This window comes from Cavia porcellus, unplaced genomic scaffold (genome assembly GCF_034190915.1).
Source record: "Cavia porcellus strain 051 isolate PalLab524CR breed Dunkin Hartley unplaced genomic scaffold, mCavPor4.1 scaffold_8, whole genome shotgun sequence".
NCBI classification, from domain to species: Eukaryota; Metazoa; Chordata; class Mammalia; order Rodentia; family Caviidae; genus Cavia; species Cavia porcellus.
In genome coordinates this window covers 71,858,115-71,875,222 of record NW_026947491.1, presented here as the reverse complement: position 1 = coordinate 71,875,222, position 17,108 = coordinate 71,858,115, and the positions used below count along the sequence as shown (strand labels likewise).

General features: G+C 34.7%; 1 protein-coding gene across 1 annotated transcript in view; it reads right to left on the bottom strand.

Annotated features, from left to right (window-relative positions):
- Otogl (otogelin like) overlaps positions 1 to 17,108 on the bottom strand; it is a 156,748-nt gene that overhangs the window by 52,857 nt on the left and 86,783 nt on the right. The window contains exons 29-33 of the mRNA XM_063255199.1: positions 13,606 to 13,755; positions 10,781 to 10,900; positions 8,663 to 8,779; positions 5,168 to 5,324; positions 4,230 to 4,256 (exon numbers count right to left, since the gene is read on the bottom strand). Of these exons, the coding sequence (XP_063111269.1) occupies positions 4,230 to 4,256; positions 5,168 to 5,324; positions 8,663 to 8,779; positions 10,781 to 10,900; positions 13,606 to 13,755 (571 nt within the window). The remainder of the gene's footprint in view (positions 1 to 4,229; positions 4,257 to 5,167; positions 5,325 to 8,662; positions 8,780 to 10,780; positions 10,901 to 13,605; positions 13,756 to 17,108) is intronic.

Sequence of the window (17,108 nt, the reverse complement as noted above, 5' to 3'; positions counted from 1 at the left end):
ATATTAAGTTATATAATTATTAGTTGTATGCTTCTTATAAATATATATATACTTTTGTATTGTGGGCTATGCTAAATGTTAATATATAGGTAGTAGGTCATATCATAAAAGATTAATCTTGTACTCAGTCTATTTCACTTTCCTAGTTCTCTTACTTTTTTTTTGGTCTTTTTCGTTTTTACCGGTACCGGGGATCGAACTCACGACTGCCTGCTTGCAAGTCAGGCTCTTATGGCGCAGAGCTAAATCCCCAGCCCAGTTCTCTTATTTTTATCTCAAACATAATTTTACCTTCAGAGGACCATCCCAAAGAGAGAGGTGAAAAGATTCAACCAGTATGAGAACAATGATTTTCTCCTTTAAGGACTAAAGCCCAGGCCTGAGAAAAAGAGAGAGCATAACTGCATCGAAGGAATGAAAACTCTTCCAGGCAGGAAGAGACTGCAGACTAAAATATCCACCTTGAGGACAGGAGAAAAGGGAAGGACTCAAAAAGTAACTTATGGTCAAATGTTCCTGCCACTAATACCTTTGTCACCATCCAGCTCTGGGGACATTTATATGCCATGAGAAAAAATGCTTCATTTGAATAGAGATGAGGACTTGAAAAACTTTGCTGTCACACCAAGCTGGAGCTCAGAGGAAACAGTGAAGAATTTGTTTTTGAGCCTAGCTGCTGTGGATCCACCATCTCTGTTAGAAATGGGTAACACACAAGGTGCTACTCTATGAGCCAAAATGCACAGAATCTAAGAAAATTGTACCAAATATCTTCATCATTTAAGGGCTAATTATTTAGGAAGAGTCAGACAAAATGACATAAACGTCCAATATGCAAATATTTTCAATTTATGAATATGCAGGTTTGCATAGATATGTAAATAATACCCAAATACATGGACCAATACATAAAATACACAGAGTTATAGTACAAAGTCCAGAAGACATATACATGACAGAAACTTGAGGACTGAAGAACCCACAAAGATATTCAGCCTAAGAAAGAAAGAGGGGTTGTGCAGCCAAGAAAAATCGTCCCTTACTGCCCACAACCCTCAGCATAGCAATCTGAAGTCATTATCTGAAAAATCCACTTGAACAAAAACCTAATGCTTTTATTCTGACTCCCAGCTAGTTGATACATTGTTTCAGGACTGTTTTCATCAGCAATTGAGAGATAAAAGCCATTGAATTTATCATTGATTTTCTGCAGAGAATAATATAATTTCACTGTCTACTGAAAGCAGTTATTTCCTACAGTAATTCTTTAAACACAGAAATAAGCATATCTGCTTCAATAGAATCACAGTAAACTTTAAAAATTGTACAAGTTTGAGCAGGATAGCAAAGTCCTTGCTCACCTATCGCAATAATAACCTTAAGACCTTACATTTTAAGTATCTGCCTTTAGCAATGAACCTAAAGATATTATACAGAATCCTTTTGATAGGGATTATGAGGTAATCTGATTTTCCTACCATTAAAAAATTCTTGCTATATGACTATTTCTGAGTTTTCTTTAAGTAATTTTACTATCAAAAGAAATTTCAGCTGTAAATGTATAAAGAAGATATCAATAACTGTGAAATTACTTGGGAAGAAACAAATTAAGAAGTCATTTAAAATTATTTTGTTTTGTGATCACCATCAAAAATCTCTACAAATCTACAATCTCTTTCAAACATTTACTTCATTACCTTTATAAGCTCTTATCTGCCCACCCCCTCCTTGACCCCTTGATGCTTTTCCCAATCACTTTGATCACAGGAAATAGACTCCTCTGCCACTGCACGGTGCTTACCAGTGTCTCAGAAAGGCCAAATACCCTGTGTTCACATCTGATGTTATCGTTACAGCATTATAAATGGAACTAGAAGAACTGTTTAAAGCATTCTGTAACACATCATAAAATAGAACCATCCCTAGAAGTGCAGCAGACTTGACAGAAGGCAAAATGTACCAAGCATTAAGAGGCAGTGATTCAGTATGCATAGAAAATTCTATGCTGGTCCAGTGGGCTGCAGAAGGAATGCCAAAAACGACAAAGGCACAGATGGAGACTTTTACAGCAGAGCTGCGTGAAACAAGAATGTTTAAGTGAGGAGGATTTTGCAGGGTTTACTCAGATCAATGTCTGTGTGCATTAGGGAGATCATGGGATAACAATGCTTGGTGATCACCCCTACATCGGGACGTGCTAACTATGTACTTGGCCCGAGGCACAGACAGCAAGCTCACTGGCTATGAAGTCAGATTGTCTGTAAGTGCTGGCTTAGGGTTAGGAACACGTGTTGGCTAAATGACCTGAGCAAAGTTATTTAATCTCTCTGTGCCTCGATTTCCCCTTCTGAAAATTGTTGATAATATGTTGAAGTTTAAATTACTGATAAAGGAAAAGTAAACACATTTTTAAAAATTGATATTATTGTTGTTGCTAACTTTAACACACGATTAACTGCATTTTAATCATGGGATCCAAAGAACTGATATGGAATCTTTCCTCTCCCTCTCTCTCTCCCTCTCTGGCTCCCTCTTTCACCTTTCCTCTCTCTCTCATCCCCCTCTCTGTTGCTTTCTCCCCCTCACTCTGTGAGTCTGTCTATCTGTCTCTGTCTACCTGTTTATTTAAAATATTGCACAGGAAACATTTTAGGTTAGATTTTCTTCACACAAAGTTTTTTTTTTTAATGTTAAACTTTACTCATCTATCAACTTCTATAAAATGTAACAAAAACAACAAAGGCTGAAATGACCATTTTCTTTTTAATTCATCAGTTCTATTTCTCTAAAATCACCTGGCCTCCTCAGCCTCTGGTAGACATTTACACCTGGTAGATCTCTCTGTGCTACAGACTGACTGCTTGTTCCTGATCTCCTGTAACAGTTACCCTAACTTACCCATCCATCCCCATGGACCCAGAGCTGGTCCACTTACTGCTTCTTAGGTCATCTGAACTAGGTTTTGGTAACTATGCCTTCATCACTGAATAACTTTGACAAAAAGTAGACCCCTAATCTGCGATCTTTTGGCATTTTCTCAGAAGACATAATTCTGCCTTTTCTCTATTACGTCTCAGTGTCAGGCAGCATATTTTCTCAGACATCACAGCCATCTTGATGCTGAGAGAGAGAGGTTTTCATCATCATTAGTAAGTTTTCATTCTGATAATACGTACTTATTTTCTCCTATCCTGATGGCAAAATTAATTCCTTGTATAACATCTGTATTTTGTTTCTTTGATTTCTGCAGCATAATAAAATTTTAACTGTAGTCACACATATCAGAATTTATTCCTGCTCCTTACTGAAGCTTTGTAATCTTTGACCAACAGCTCGTCTTTCCTGATGAACTCCCCTCCTCCAAGCCTCTGATAACCACCACTTTATTTTCTACTTCTAAATTTGACTACTTTAGATCACACATTTAAATGGGATCTAAAGTAGATCCCATTAAGGGGTATTAATCTCTTTGCCTGGCTTATTACACTTAGCATAAAGTCCTCTACATTTATCCATGTTGCCATAAATGCCAGCATTTCCTTTTTGTCAGCCCAAATACCTAAAATAAAAGACTTTTAAATATTCTCACTACAAATAATGGTGAATATAGAGGTGACAGATGTATTGATTACCTTGACACTATCATTTCACAATTTATACCATCATCAAAATGTCACATTATACCCCAAATATAGACCCTATTGTTGTTGTTAATTAAAAATAAAATAATTTCTTTCAAAATTTTAAAGATTAAATGTATACTATAGTTTGTTAAAAATTTTAAATTTTCCAAAAAATTGGAAGGCTAGGGATATAGCTGAGTGGTATACTGCCTGCCTGGCAAACACAAGGTCCTGAGTTTGATTTCCAGAACCAAAAATATTAAGGATATAAATTAACTTTCCAGAGAAAAATTTGACCAATGTCCACATTATACCTGATGCTAAAAGTATAATTTGATGTATCTTTACTTAGCCACCCAAATGATTCCAAAACTATTTATAGTACTGAGTGTTTCTTATATGCTGAGAATTTAAGCTACACAGTTTTATTTTTCATAAGACAAAGCATAATATGAGTATTTAGAAATTTTGAAAGGGCTTCACAGTGATAAATCAAGTAATAAATATTTATACTTTGTTCAGAGTACAAATTGTTTAAAAACTTTTAATGTGAAAATACACCTAATAGAATATTAACATGTTACTCTTCAGCAAAATATTACATACCTTCATTGTAATATTCACAGTCAAGAGCTAAGAGGGAAAAATAAAGAATAAATATTAAGCTGTATAACAAACTATCCACTTATTTGAAAACATATATATAAGATCTTTTATCAACAGACACATGAAAGAACAGAGTGGTGTATTATTCAGCAATCTCCTCTGAGCAAAGGAAATTCTTTAAGGTGATGGGTCATAATTAATTAAATTTCATAACATTATTTCAAAGGTATGCAATTATAACCACAATTTATAAACAACAACAGAAACTGTTCAAATCTAACCTTTCTTCAGATGACCTATAAAACCTATAAAAGTAAATAAAAAATTAGTTAAATATAAAAGTTCAAAAATTTTTTCAAAGAAAATAACTCTTATAACCAGAATAGTAAAACCTCACAGGCATAAGATCACATAATTTATATTTCAAATGTTGCAGGGACAGCAGTTGAACACAACAGAAATATTACCTCTAATTTTTCCTCTTCATACACTATGATTTCTCATTGTCAAAGGAACCAAAAGTGTACTCATTTATCTTTTTATAAGTTCCATGGAATTGAATCGTAAAACAACTAATAGGAATCTCATCCTTTTGTTTTTTATTATTAGTTTGTATTTGTAATACACAATAAGTTCATTCATCTTGGGGACTTAGTATAGGTTCATATCTCATCTTGATGGTTTTTGTTGCCCCTTTCCAAGATCCTCTTCTTATCTCTACAAGTCTACCTCCCTATTTCCTACCATCTCTGTTTTCCTCTTTAAATTACTTATATTTTGGGTTTCTCATATAAAACAAACCAGACGATTTTCAGTTTCTGTGTCTTACTTCATTTTATGGTGTCATGATCCATCCATTTTCTTACCAATGACTCAAATTTAAACATAGCTATTTTAGGCAGGTTTCCACCTAAGGGTGCTCTGAGGAGCGTACTCACCACAGTGAGTGGATGATCTCCAGTGAATGGCTACCCCTTCCTGACAACACGTGTGTGCATATGCTGCTATACTGGTGCACAAACACTCACAATCCCCACCAAGATTACAGTTGCACGTATCTTCATGGCAATTTTTGGCAAAAGAAGTAACATCAATCTGAAAGTGAAGTGAAATACAACGTAATTTCAGTACGGACTGATGAGGATGAAAACTCAAACTTCTAAAGAAAGCTAACTGGTATGTGTTTAAAATTGGAATCATCAGCTTAACACTGCCACCTAGAGAGCTCTCCTCTCAAATCTGTACTGCAGAAAGGAGAAGGAATAATTAGGCAAATGTCATGTCAAACAACTAGCAAAACATGTAATAAGAATAACAAATAATTTCAACGTCTGTGATAGAACAGATTAATAGTTTTGGAACTTCGTTATTTCACTGCTGGCACAGTCACATGGCACTGAAAAGATGGGCATATTCTGCCTCAAATTGCACTCCACGTGATTTTTTAGGGTCCTTTTAGGCAACATTCTAAATGACAGTCACAATTTCTTAAAACTTTCACAATCTACTCAGTTGTTTTATTTAAATTAGACTTAAGTAGCTAACAAAATGTAACACACCATTGAAGAAGTGTTATAAAAGAAGCAGGGTTTGATTCCCTGAATTTGTATTTTATGTATAGGACACTTCATGTGTTCACTTTTTTATTTTCAAGTGACAGCCAGGAGTAGACCTGTCAGGTGCTGCCTTTCAGAATAACAGGTAAGGCATGATTTTTTTTTTTGCAAAAATAGATATTTTCAAGAACACTGAAATATCTCAAAACTAACTCTTTCTATAAATAAGGCTCTGCACTCCGCTTATGCATCTCTATTATAGCAGTCCTCAAACTTTTAGTCTCTGAACCCCTTTACCCTCTTAGACATTATCAAAATTTCCAAAGAATTTTCTTTACAAGGTTTTTAAACTTTTTTCTTTGTTTAAGTGTTTCTTTTTTACTATGCTTGTATGATGTCATTTCTTGTGGGGAGTTGTGACGTGCACATGACATCCCAGTTCTTTTTCATCCTGTTCCTTTCCTTTCCCTCCCACCTCTAACGCCTCTTGATCTCCTTCCCATTTGCAAAAGATCTGTCTCCCTGCTTCCTATTATCTATGTTTTACATTAGACATTGCTTATAGTTAGGTTTCTCATATGAGAAACTATGTGATACTTAAGCTTGTGTGTCTAGTTTATTTCACATTACATTATAGTCTCAAAAATGCATCCATTTACCTACAAATAGCTCTAATTTGTCCTTCTTTATGGCACAATAAGTACTCCACTGTGTATAAACACTATATTTTTCACCTATTCTGTTGATGGACATACAGGCCACCTCCAAAATGTAGCAATCATGAATTGTACTGCTATAAATACTGCTGTGTATGTGCCACTGTAATATTATGTCTTTACATATTTGGGGAGATACTTAGAAGGAGAATATTCGGATTGGATGGGATTTCTGCTTTGAGGGATCTCTATACTGATTTTCATGACTGTAGTAGATTACTGTCAACGAAGTAGTAGAAATCCATTTTCCGAGTAGTCTTGCTAGCATTTGTTATTATCTGATTTCTTGATGATGGCAATTCTTTCTAAACTAGGACGGAATTTCATTGCTCTTTTAATTTGCGTTTCTATGATGGTCAGCAATGTGAGATACTTTTGCATGTATTTATTCACCATTAGTACTTCTTTTGCGAGTGTCTGTTCATTTTAGTTGCTATTTTTAAACTGGGTGCTTTTCCATTATGAAGGCATAATTTTTTTGAGTTCTTTATATGTTCTAGATATTAGTCTTCTGTCCAAGGGATAGCTGGAGAAAATTTTTCCTATTGTGTGGGTTACCTTATTTACCATATTAGACATTAAAACTCAGGCATTTAAAAATAATCATAGACTCAAACATTAACATAAATAAATTTTCTGGTGAAATGAAACAAAAATATTTAACGAAACAAAAATAAATTAGTGGGAGCTGGGTGTGGAGGTACACACCATAATACATCACTTGGAAGGCTGAGACAGGGGAGCCTTGTGAGTTTGAGACCAGCCTACCAGGGTACAAAGTGAGCTCCAGGCCAGCCTAAGCTGCATAGAGAGCTCGTCTCTAAATAAATAAATAAATAAATAAATAAGGAGAGTATAAAGCTTTACATTTTTTACAAATTTCTTAAGTTTCTGGCTTAATGGCATTTAACTGGGTCTCAAATCTGGTTTTTATTCACTTTATCATAATGTTTGAATTGGGAAGGAGGGTTGAGTTTCAGCTGAAGGATGTATATTATTATTGGAAAGGAAGAAGTGTGTTAATGTTATTTTGGATAATTGTAATGTGCTTTGATAGGAGCTCAAAACTCCAAATATACAGTTTTCTTTAAGGTTAAATACAGGGTGAAATCTGAAATGACAGCATTTAACTTCATACTTTGTTATACGAAAATCCTTAGGTTTCACTTGCCCTTAAAGGGGTCCTTTACTCCAGAGTGTTTCTGTACCATCATGCACTGGTCATTTGGAAAAAAATGCACTAATTGATATGGATCCTCAGAATATTAAGACATTTGATTACACACAATAGCAACAGGTCACATTTGGTAATGTCACCATCTATACTATTAGAAAAGTCAAGTATTTCAAAATTTTTAGTTCATATTAGTGAATTCAGATTTTTAAAATTTTATTCTTTCACTTAGAAATTCAAATTTTATCAGACAACAAGTACCACAAGATGTTTTTCTTGAAACCACAGACTTATTTTACCGATTTTTCAATTATTCTTGTCTCAATAACCACAGTTGTTTGTTTTTGTTTTTGTTGTTGTTGTTCTTTCAAGTAAAAGTACTATTCTGAGAAAAAGGCAGTGAACTTAGATCACAATTCAAAATTAACAAAACTGACTTTCCTTGAGCCCAGTAGCATATCTAAATACACAGCAAGAAGTGTTGCTTGATTTTCACAAATATATTAAAATAATTTAAAATTTATATTGAGACCTAAAATTATGGTGCAAGGAAGGATCTTAGAAAGTTATATTCTGGATAAATTATATTTCACCTTAAAATATGCTTCTACAATCATTTTAAACATGCCTTTAGTAATCCCACTAAACTATATTTTGGGTTGAGAAAAAAGCTATTTGGCAATGTTCTCTAAAGACAGAAAAACATTTATGATCAAAAAATGCTATCTATAAACAACATCTCACAAAATATGACAGGCTGTTACAAATTTGATACATAAATGAACAATGTTAATGAGCTAGTGTGAGGGAAAATACAAATGAACACATTCAGGAACATCTCTACAGGAAAACACCAATAAATAGACCCTCTCAGCCACGGGGAGGTAGTACACCTGCAAAGCCAGTGAATGATGAAATTATTTGTCTTACTCATAATATAGAAAAGTACAATTTTAAATTTGGGAGTTTAGTAGAGTATGCATTTACCACATTGCGACAAGGAGCAAAAATATCGCTGTACAAAATGGAACACTCTTTTTTGGCATAAGGAAATTTGTTTTGATGTGCCTCACAAGGTTTCATTATTTCACTTGGATCTTCACACTGTTGGAAAAAATTTAAGGGGGAAAGTTTGTAAAGGTGTGATTTCTCAAGCTAAAATCAAAATCTCAAATCAAAGTCTCCCACTTAACTTGTGATAGAGGCGTCCAACACATTCTCATTCTTTTAGATCGGCATTACCTACAGCACCTGTCCTTAGCCATACAGGCTATAGGTTAACAAAATATGTTACCTTTTAAAGAAACTAGACAATATTAAACCCATAGTGATAACAGAGGTACAATGGAGACATAATACTTATTTTTAGTTTTTCATGAATGCAGATATTTACAAAATAATGTCTGTGAGCATGAGCCTCTCTGATTTTTACTTCTACGTATTTGTCATAGACAGCTGTCTGAGGAATGGTGTATACTCTAGTTTCTATAGACTCAGGCTCCCATCCCTCACCAGTTTGGCTTTTTTGTCTCCTCTAATCCATCTGTGAACCTGCCCAGAAAAAGGTCATCAATGACCTCCTCATTACTAAATATAAAGGGAACTTTCCAGTCTGCATCCTGCCTGACCTTTTGCTATTTTTCATTCTGTTTATACTTGGCCCTTCTTAAAGATCTCTCCTTATTTGGTTTTTGGGCACAATTTGCTGTGTGGTTATCTGCTTTGCTCCAACCTCTTTCTCTCTCCCTTCTTTGCAAGACTTAATCCTTAGACTTCTAACTTTCTCATCCTGACTTCAGCAGCTTCAACATACTAGTAACTGCCAAATCACTATTTCCACACCAGATTGCATTCCTCAATTTCAAAACAGGACATTTCCACATGCATATCCGTGTCTTCTCTCAACACATCTTAAACTGTGTACCATTGTCTCTCCACCCTCCCGCGGCCTCCTTGTGGATCTCTGCCCTGCATTTCAGCCACCTTCTAGCCCACACACAGTCACGCTGAGCTTGAAACCAGCTTTGTGCACAATACCGTTTCCAGCCTCGCTGAGACTGCTAGCGAGCTTCTCCTTCCTTTTCTCAGTGTCTTCAGTCCTATAAACTTCACGCAGGGCGCCTTCTTCATGACCTCCACCTATGTGTATTTCTGCCAAAGTAACCATCTCACTATATACTTACTGTTAACTTTTGTACCTCATCAATTAACCTACCCTCTATAGTTCTTGAGAGGAGACCGTGCTTTATTTATATTTACTAAATAACCAATCAGAAAGAATATCATGGCCTCATGCATTCTCATCAACTAGGAAGAGCAATAGGCTAAAAACAAAAAACAAACTACCAGACAAGGGTAGGACCAATTTTCAGTTTTAATCTGTTTTTTGAATTAGTACAGAGTTTTTCAAAATGTCTTCCATAAAATACTACTTTATTGAGAAACTATACGTAAAAAATTGCAGTAATTTCAGGAAATTCTCTAACTACATCCCTTCTTTATAAACTTATAACATCTCAGGAAATCCTTCAAAAAGGATCCTAACAATTTGTTCAACTACTCCTAAGGTTAACTGATTACAAATTTACCCCAACACCTGTGTACATACGTAAATATACAACACACACACACACACACACACACACACACACACACACACACTGATTTTCATGTAACACTAATACCAGTGTTCTAGAAAAACAAACATTAAGAAATTATGCCTTCACATTCACTGCTTAAGGTGGCAAAAATTACCAAAATCCTTAGAAATGCAAATACACTGACTAGACACTTTGCTATGGTTGGGAAAACATGAGAGATGTGGGTCTGAATGTAACCTCTGCTACCTTCTGTCCAAGAAATATATACTAGACAGTTCACTTACGTTCACTGAGACTCAATTTCTTCATCTATAATGTGCAAACATCTGTATCCTTGTGTTGTTACAAGATTGTGTGAGAAGGAAAACATGAAAGTTCACCACCCATGAATTATTATAAAACATAAAGATATTAGCCCAAGTAAACTTTATTCTAACAAAATATTCCAGAAAAAAAAACCACTAAACATTTTTATTTAGTTCTAAAATACATACACTCAACTTACCTGTCCTAATGCCCAGCTGTCTCCAAATACCTGAGCATTTCGTACTTCCAAGTTATTAGATGTGGTCATATCATTAGAAGTACATTTGTCAAAGTTTCCACACAGTCCTGACACTTTGTTCTAAAGTAAAAATATTAGGAAATGTGTTATATTTACTTTAACATTTAATGATTGATATTCACTATAAACTTGAAAGATTTAAAACATATACATATATAAAAGAAATAATAGAAATCACTCAAAAAATTAAAATTTTGGGAAAAGTGGATTTTTTATACTTATTTAATTATATTTGTAATTAATTCCAATTCTCAAAAATATTTTACCAGCCCGTAATCTTTTTTGGTTTTTTTGTTTGTTTGTTTGTTTGTTTTGTTTTTTTCTTGAGAGGGTCTTACTATGTAGGTCAGGCTGGCCTTGAATTCTTAGCAGTCCTCCTGATTCAGCCTCCCAAGTGCTGGGATTACAGGAGTTGCCATTATGCCTGGATAGATTGGATCTTTATTCCCCTCTCTTTTTTTCCCCCTTTTTTTCTTGCACCAGCGATTGAACTTGCGAATTTGCACGTGCCAGGCAGGCGTTTGTGTTGCTGAGCTAAATCCAGGCTCCAGCCCCCAAATCTTACCTACCCACACTTATTAACATCTCAGCATTGATATTAGTAATAACATAGGTTAGAAAATAAAATTTGCATTACAGTATATAAACACACATATACGTATGTAGTTTATAGACAAACATAAATCTTATATGATGAAAGGCCCACTGAATGATTTGTTTAAGATTCTGTATGTTGTAATCACAAATATAATTTAAGTTGTTACAGGTTGTGAAATGTTAATTGCAAGGGTCATAGAACTATTTATTTATTTACTAGTACCAGGAATCAAACTTGCTAGGCAGGCTCTGTGCCACTGAGCTATATTACCAGTTTATGTAAATTATTTATATCTATGATAGCCATTGGATTTTCTCAAAATGCTGTGAAAAAATTTTACTTTCAGAGGATGGAAGAGGAAATTCAGAAATGAACCATCTTCCAACAACAATATAACTCCTTCTTAAAACCTTGAGTTTAAACTTCCTGAACGGCCAACCTTCAGCATGATGTCACATGATGGCCACAGCCTCTGTATGCAGTGTGGAAAAGGATTCAGTATACACAGGTATAGTAAAATGCGAAAGAAACCACAATGAAGTGAAATTGCACATATGTAAGAGTATTTTGAAAATACTTTGCCAATTACTCATGTAGAGGACACTGCAGACACAATATAAAAATATCCACATCAATATGAGTTCGTAGATTTTCCAGAAAACACACACAAAGCTGGACGCATCCTAAAGTGTATTCATTTTGTATTTTTCAATAAACCACCATTAATATCTGAAAAAGAAGATCAGCACAGCCCTTCATGAATGGTGAAGCAGGCTGCTCTCAGCTTCAGCAAAGCAGACAATGACCCTAGGTTGGCAAATGCTCGCTTAATGCCGTGGGGTCTCCCTTCTTAGAAACTATCCTGTTTTCCAAAAACAGTCAGCACTTCTGTGAATGGCCATACAAAAGCTACGGCAACAGTAAGTGGGCAGTTGCTTACAAACAAACAAACAAATGGCTATTTTTTCCAACAAAAAAAATGAGAAACAGAATTAAAATGGACAATGGCAGAGAATGTAAATTGAAGAAGGACACAATAAAAAGACTGTTTCAGATTCATCGAAGATGTGCAACATTCAAGCAAACCTAGGGATAGACCTGAGGGTTTTATTCCCTTGACCATGTCTTAACTTTAGAGCATACTAACTTTTTCTCAGTGCATCTCAAATGTTCATGAGACTGTCTTTTCTGTTTTCTCTAATTTGATACAGGTTATATGTATGCATCTCAATTTAATTTCAGATAAACTAGATTTTTGGGGTACATCAATGTTTAGAATAAACACTTTAAATATAAGCCTAAAATACTTAATCAAATTATAAATGATTTGAATAAATATATAAACAATATTTAATAAAAATATTCAATAAAATAGTGTATTCATCAATTTAAAATACAAAACATCAAAAATTTTAAACAAATTAGACTGGTTCTTCAATCATGAATGCATAAACAGCTCTGGTACATACAACAAAAATACTCCAGTATTATGAATCAACAAACTATTAATTCATACAACAATGTTGATGAATCTTAAATTTATTTTACCAAGTCAAAGAAATTAGGCAACAAAGACTACCTACTGAACAATTCTATTTATATAATATCTGGAAAATGCAAAACTGTAACACAAAATATGTCATTTTTTGCCTGGGGTTTAGGGGTGAAGTGAAATTTAACAATAAAGAAGCAACACAAGAAAAATGTAGAAGTGGATAAACTGGTTCTACATGGAACTGCAGTGATGAATAATGACTTCATGCATTTGTCCATATCCAAGGAACCATAAGAGTCATTTTAAAATTTTATAATTTTATTTTATGTAAAATTATAAAAAGTATCTAGGATTCATAGTAAAACAAAGAAAATAGTATTAAAAACAAATCATATAACCAGGCTAAAAAAAAAGGCAGAAAGGTGCTGACCTAAACAACTTTGGGGGAAAAAGTACAGTGAAAGTTAAAAAGAATTGTACACAAGCACTGAATTCTAGTTGACTCTAGTTGATTCTAGTCAATAAAATTTTTCTCCATAAGAGTATGATAGTAATTCTGAAAGATAACCTACTTCATACAGGACAACATCTATCACTTTATTTTCACCAAAAATCAAAAAAGTAAATGCAATTATTTTTGGACCTCATAAATTTAGGGCTTAGATGACATACCTTCCACTGTGGCCCCACTTTAATATGGATAGTTGTCTTCGTGTCCCAAAGAATAGTGATGTCTTCCTCAGGGAAATACACCACTATGTAGTATCCAGCCTTCCAAAGCTGATAAGTGGGGTTATCTTCCAGAAAAAAAGCTGACCGTTTCTTCCAAAAGATAAAAGAAAAAGAAAACACAAAGAATATTATATTCTCTAAACAAAATATATAAAATCAATTAAGTTCATATCTGCCAATAACTGTATGTGTACTATTGTTCTTGTTTGGCTATATATTTTCTGAATTCTGGAATGGGTCCAGGAGACAATAAAAATGATACTGCAGACTTAGAAATTGCACACTAATATTAAATACATACAACTGATGCATATTAAAATATATGCTGCTGTTCAATATACATCTCGACTTGTTCATGTTTCTGAGTAGTTTATGACAGTATGTAAACAGTCCATTGCTGTTATCAAATATTTATTAAAAACAGAATTATTAAATTTTGTAGGAGACATTGTCTTTCCAACCAGTGAAAATTAAACAAGAGAGAGAAAATACAAAACAAAATCTCAATACATATATATTTACACAGTGCTTGTATGTGTGTGCGCATGCAGCAAAGAGGGACAGAGTGAAACAGAGAAAAAGAGACAGACACAAAAGAGAGGGGCAGGAGACATGAATTAGAATCAAAAAGGACTTAAGGAGGCTTTCTGCAAGAGGAAGGACATGGACTGATCGCTACAATGCCATGCGTAGGAAGAAATGAGAATAGAGAAGAAATCATCCAAACAATGCCTTAAAGGAATGCCTTAAAGACTGGGGCACAGGATTATCCAAGATTTCTTCAGGACTAAGAAGAGAACTGAAGAGCTGACACATGGATTGCAGGATTAAGCATAACCTAACACCTTTAGCAACTATGTTACTCATAACTGAGTAGCTACCAGCTGTTCAAAATGTAGATAATGAAAGACTACTGAACAGAGAAGTGACAGAGCATGTGTATTTAAAAGAATTTAATATATATTTTAACAAGTTACTATATATATTTAAATATTATTATTAATCTTATATTATTTAGTATGTATACTAGAAAGGTAAAATGAGGGAGGAATTTGACCCAAAATACATTAGAAAATTAATTTGGAGGGACTAGGGGTTTAACTCAATGGCATAAGCATCTGCCTGGCAAGTGCAAGGTTGTAAATTCAATCCCTGGTACAAAAAAAAAATGTGGATACATAATTTAGAATAGCCTTAGCATAAAGTGAAAATATAATAGCCCTTATTATAAATAAGTTATTATAAATAAGGGCTGAACTCTAAACATGATTACTTTGCATATTAGAATTAACTCACATAATTATAAAAGAAACAGATTATGTCAAAGTAAGTAAATTTATCCAGAAGCAGAATAAAAATGGGAAGGAGATATAAAATCCTTTGCTCATATTTTTTCCCAAATAAAAAACAAAAATGTAGTCTGAATACTACAGTGCATAAAAATAAACATTTCCAAAAGTAACTGAAATAAACCTAGTCACATCCACAAAGGAGTTTCAGCTTCCTAGACCAAGGTTAAACTTACAATAAGTGTAAAGTATTAATATTACTTAGAACAAATGTATGATTATAAAAGGTGTGATCAAAATAAATAGCAATGCTTATTAAAAATTGATTACTGTAAAAGATGCATTAACATTAATGTCTCTCAAAGTTCTCCCTCTTGCTTTTAGCACACTCATCCCACTGTTTTTGCTATTTTTCTGAAGCATTTGGAACTCCTCCTCTCTGAGTATCTTTACAAAATGTGATCAAAACTATAGCGAATGCTGCTGCTGATGCCATTCGGTGGAAATGCTGGAGTGTAAACACATTACTGTGTGTCCTCACCCACCAGATCTGACACCATGTGACTCCTGGCTTTTCCCCAAAGTCAAAAGGATCGTGAAATATAAATGTTTTGAACTGGGCAGGGACATCAAGCCTGCCAGGACAGCACCACTTTGCTAACCGGTTCCAGCTAGCTCGGTATCTTCCGCATTGGAATCCCCTTCCTTCACTTAGACTCCACCCATGCTGACCTCCTTTCTGTAGCTGCAGTTTACTCATCAGAAGTCTTATGTGTTTGTCCTTCCTCCTGCCAGGCACTCTTCTCCCAGATCTTGGCATCACTGCCTCCTTGTCAGCAGTTCTGACCTGTGTGTGTGTGACCTCCTCAGTGAGGTCTTTCCTAATTGCACTGACAAAATTCTCACTCTCCAAATAGGCAGATGGTAGACTTTCAGAGAGTGCAATGGTAGAGACTCACATACAGAAAAGAAGTCCACCCTGTGGTTCAACGATCTGTAGGTGCCATCTTAAAATTCTGATCTTCTTACCTGTGACTTTGTGTGGTGAAAGTGAAGTCAAACGGGATGAGGATCACGGTCCAGAGCTTGGAGACTTCACTTAAATGCCCTCCACTTCCTGCCGTCCTCCTACCTCTTGGGATTGGTTCTCAGCTCCGCGCCTCTCTGCTCCCACCCAGGGGCCACTACGAACCTCCGTCCACAGTGCAGGGGCAGGACAAGGAGGCTGGGCACGAGTAGCAGCAACAGGGCAACACCCACAGGGCTATGAGTCTGCACTTACCTCAGGGTAACCGTGTGCCCAAGAGAGCACACCATTAAATAACAAATAGAGAAACATCATGGCAAGCTAGAGAAGCCGAGAAACAAAGGAAAATTTCTTTCTGTTTTAAGCAAGAAGCCTCACATTTTGCACAAGACCCCATAATTTATGTAAACTGCACTGCCTACAAGTCACTCTACCATAAAGCCCAGTTTTATTGTTTTCAATGCACTTTTCAGAACGGCTGTAGAATCCCATTTCTTTGTTACTTTATTGTCTTTCCCTGGTAGGTTGCTTTTATATCAGCTATTTTGATGCACAAACATCTTTTGTATTTGCCTTTCATTAGAACATTTCACTTCTAGACCAGTCCTTTTTGATCAAAAGCAATTGCTATAATCCTTACTTTCCAGAATAGTACACTTTTTACATTAGTAGATAATATTTCTTTTTAGAAGAGTAAGGTATTACAAATTGCCTAAAATAGAGACCTCTACTTCACATGAGAATTATAGCATTTTAAATAAACTCTAGTGAAACTAGAATGATAAGTTAAAAATGTTAATAATTAAACACTTAAAATATGGCTTGAATAAAGTAATAAAACATTTATATCTCCTATTTTGACTGGTTTATAATTGCACATTCACATAAAAATAAATGAGCAGTCCATATGCCATTATAAGTGGTACTTATTTTCACTTTTGATGTTCAAAAAAATATTAACAGTGGACTTATTAGGGTCAAACTGTTTTTATAACTTTCTTACTCTCACTTGATTCTTCAAGGCCTACAGGAAATTCATTAACACTTGCATACAGGTGAAAACTGGAAATTATAATTACTATTTCAAAAATGTGTCAAATTTACCATATTTTCTTCTGTATTTTTAA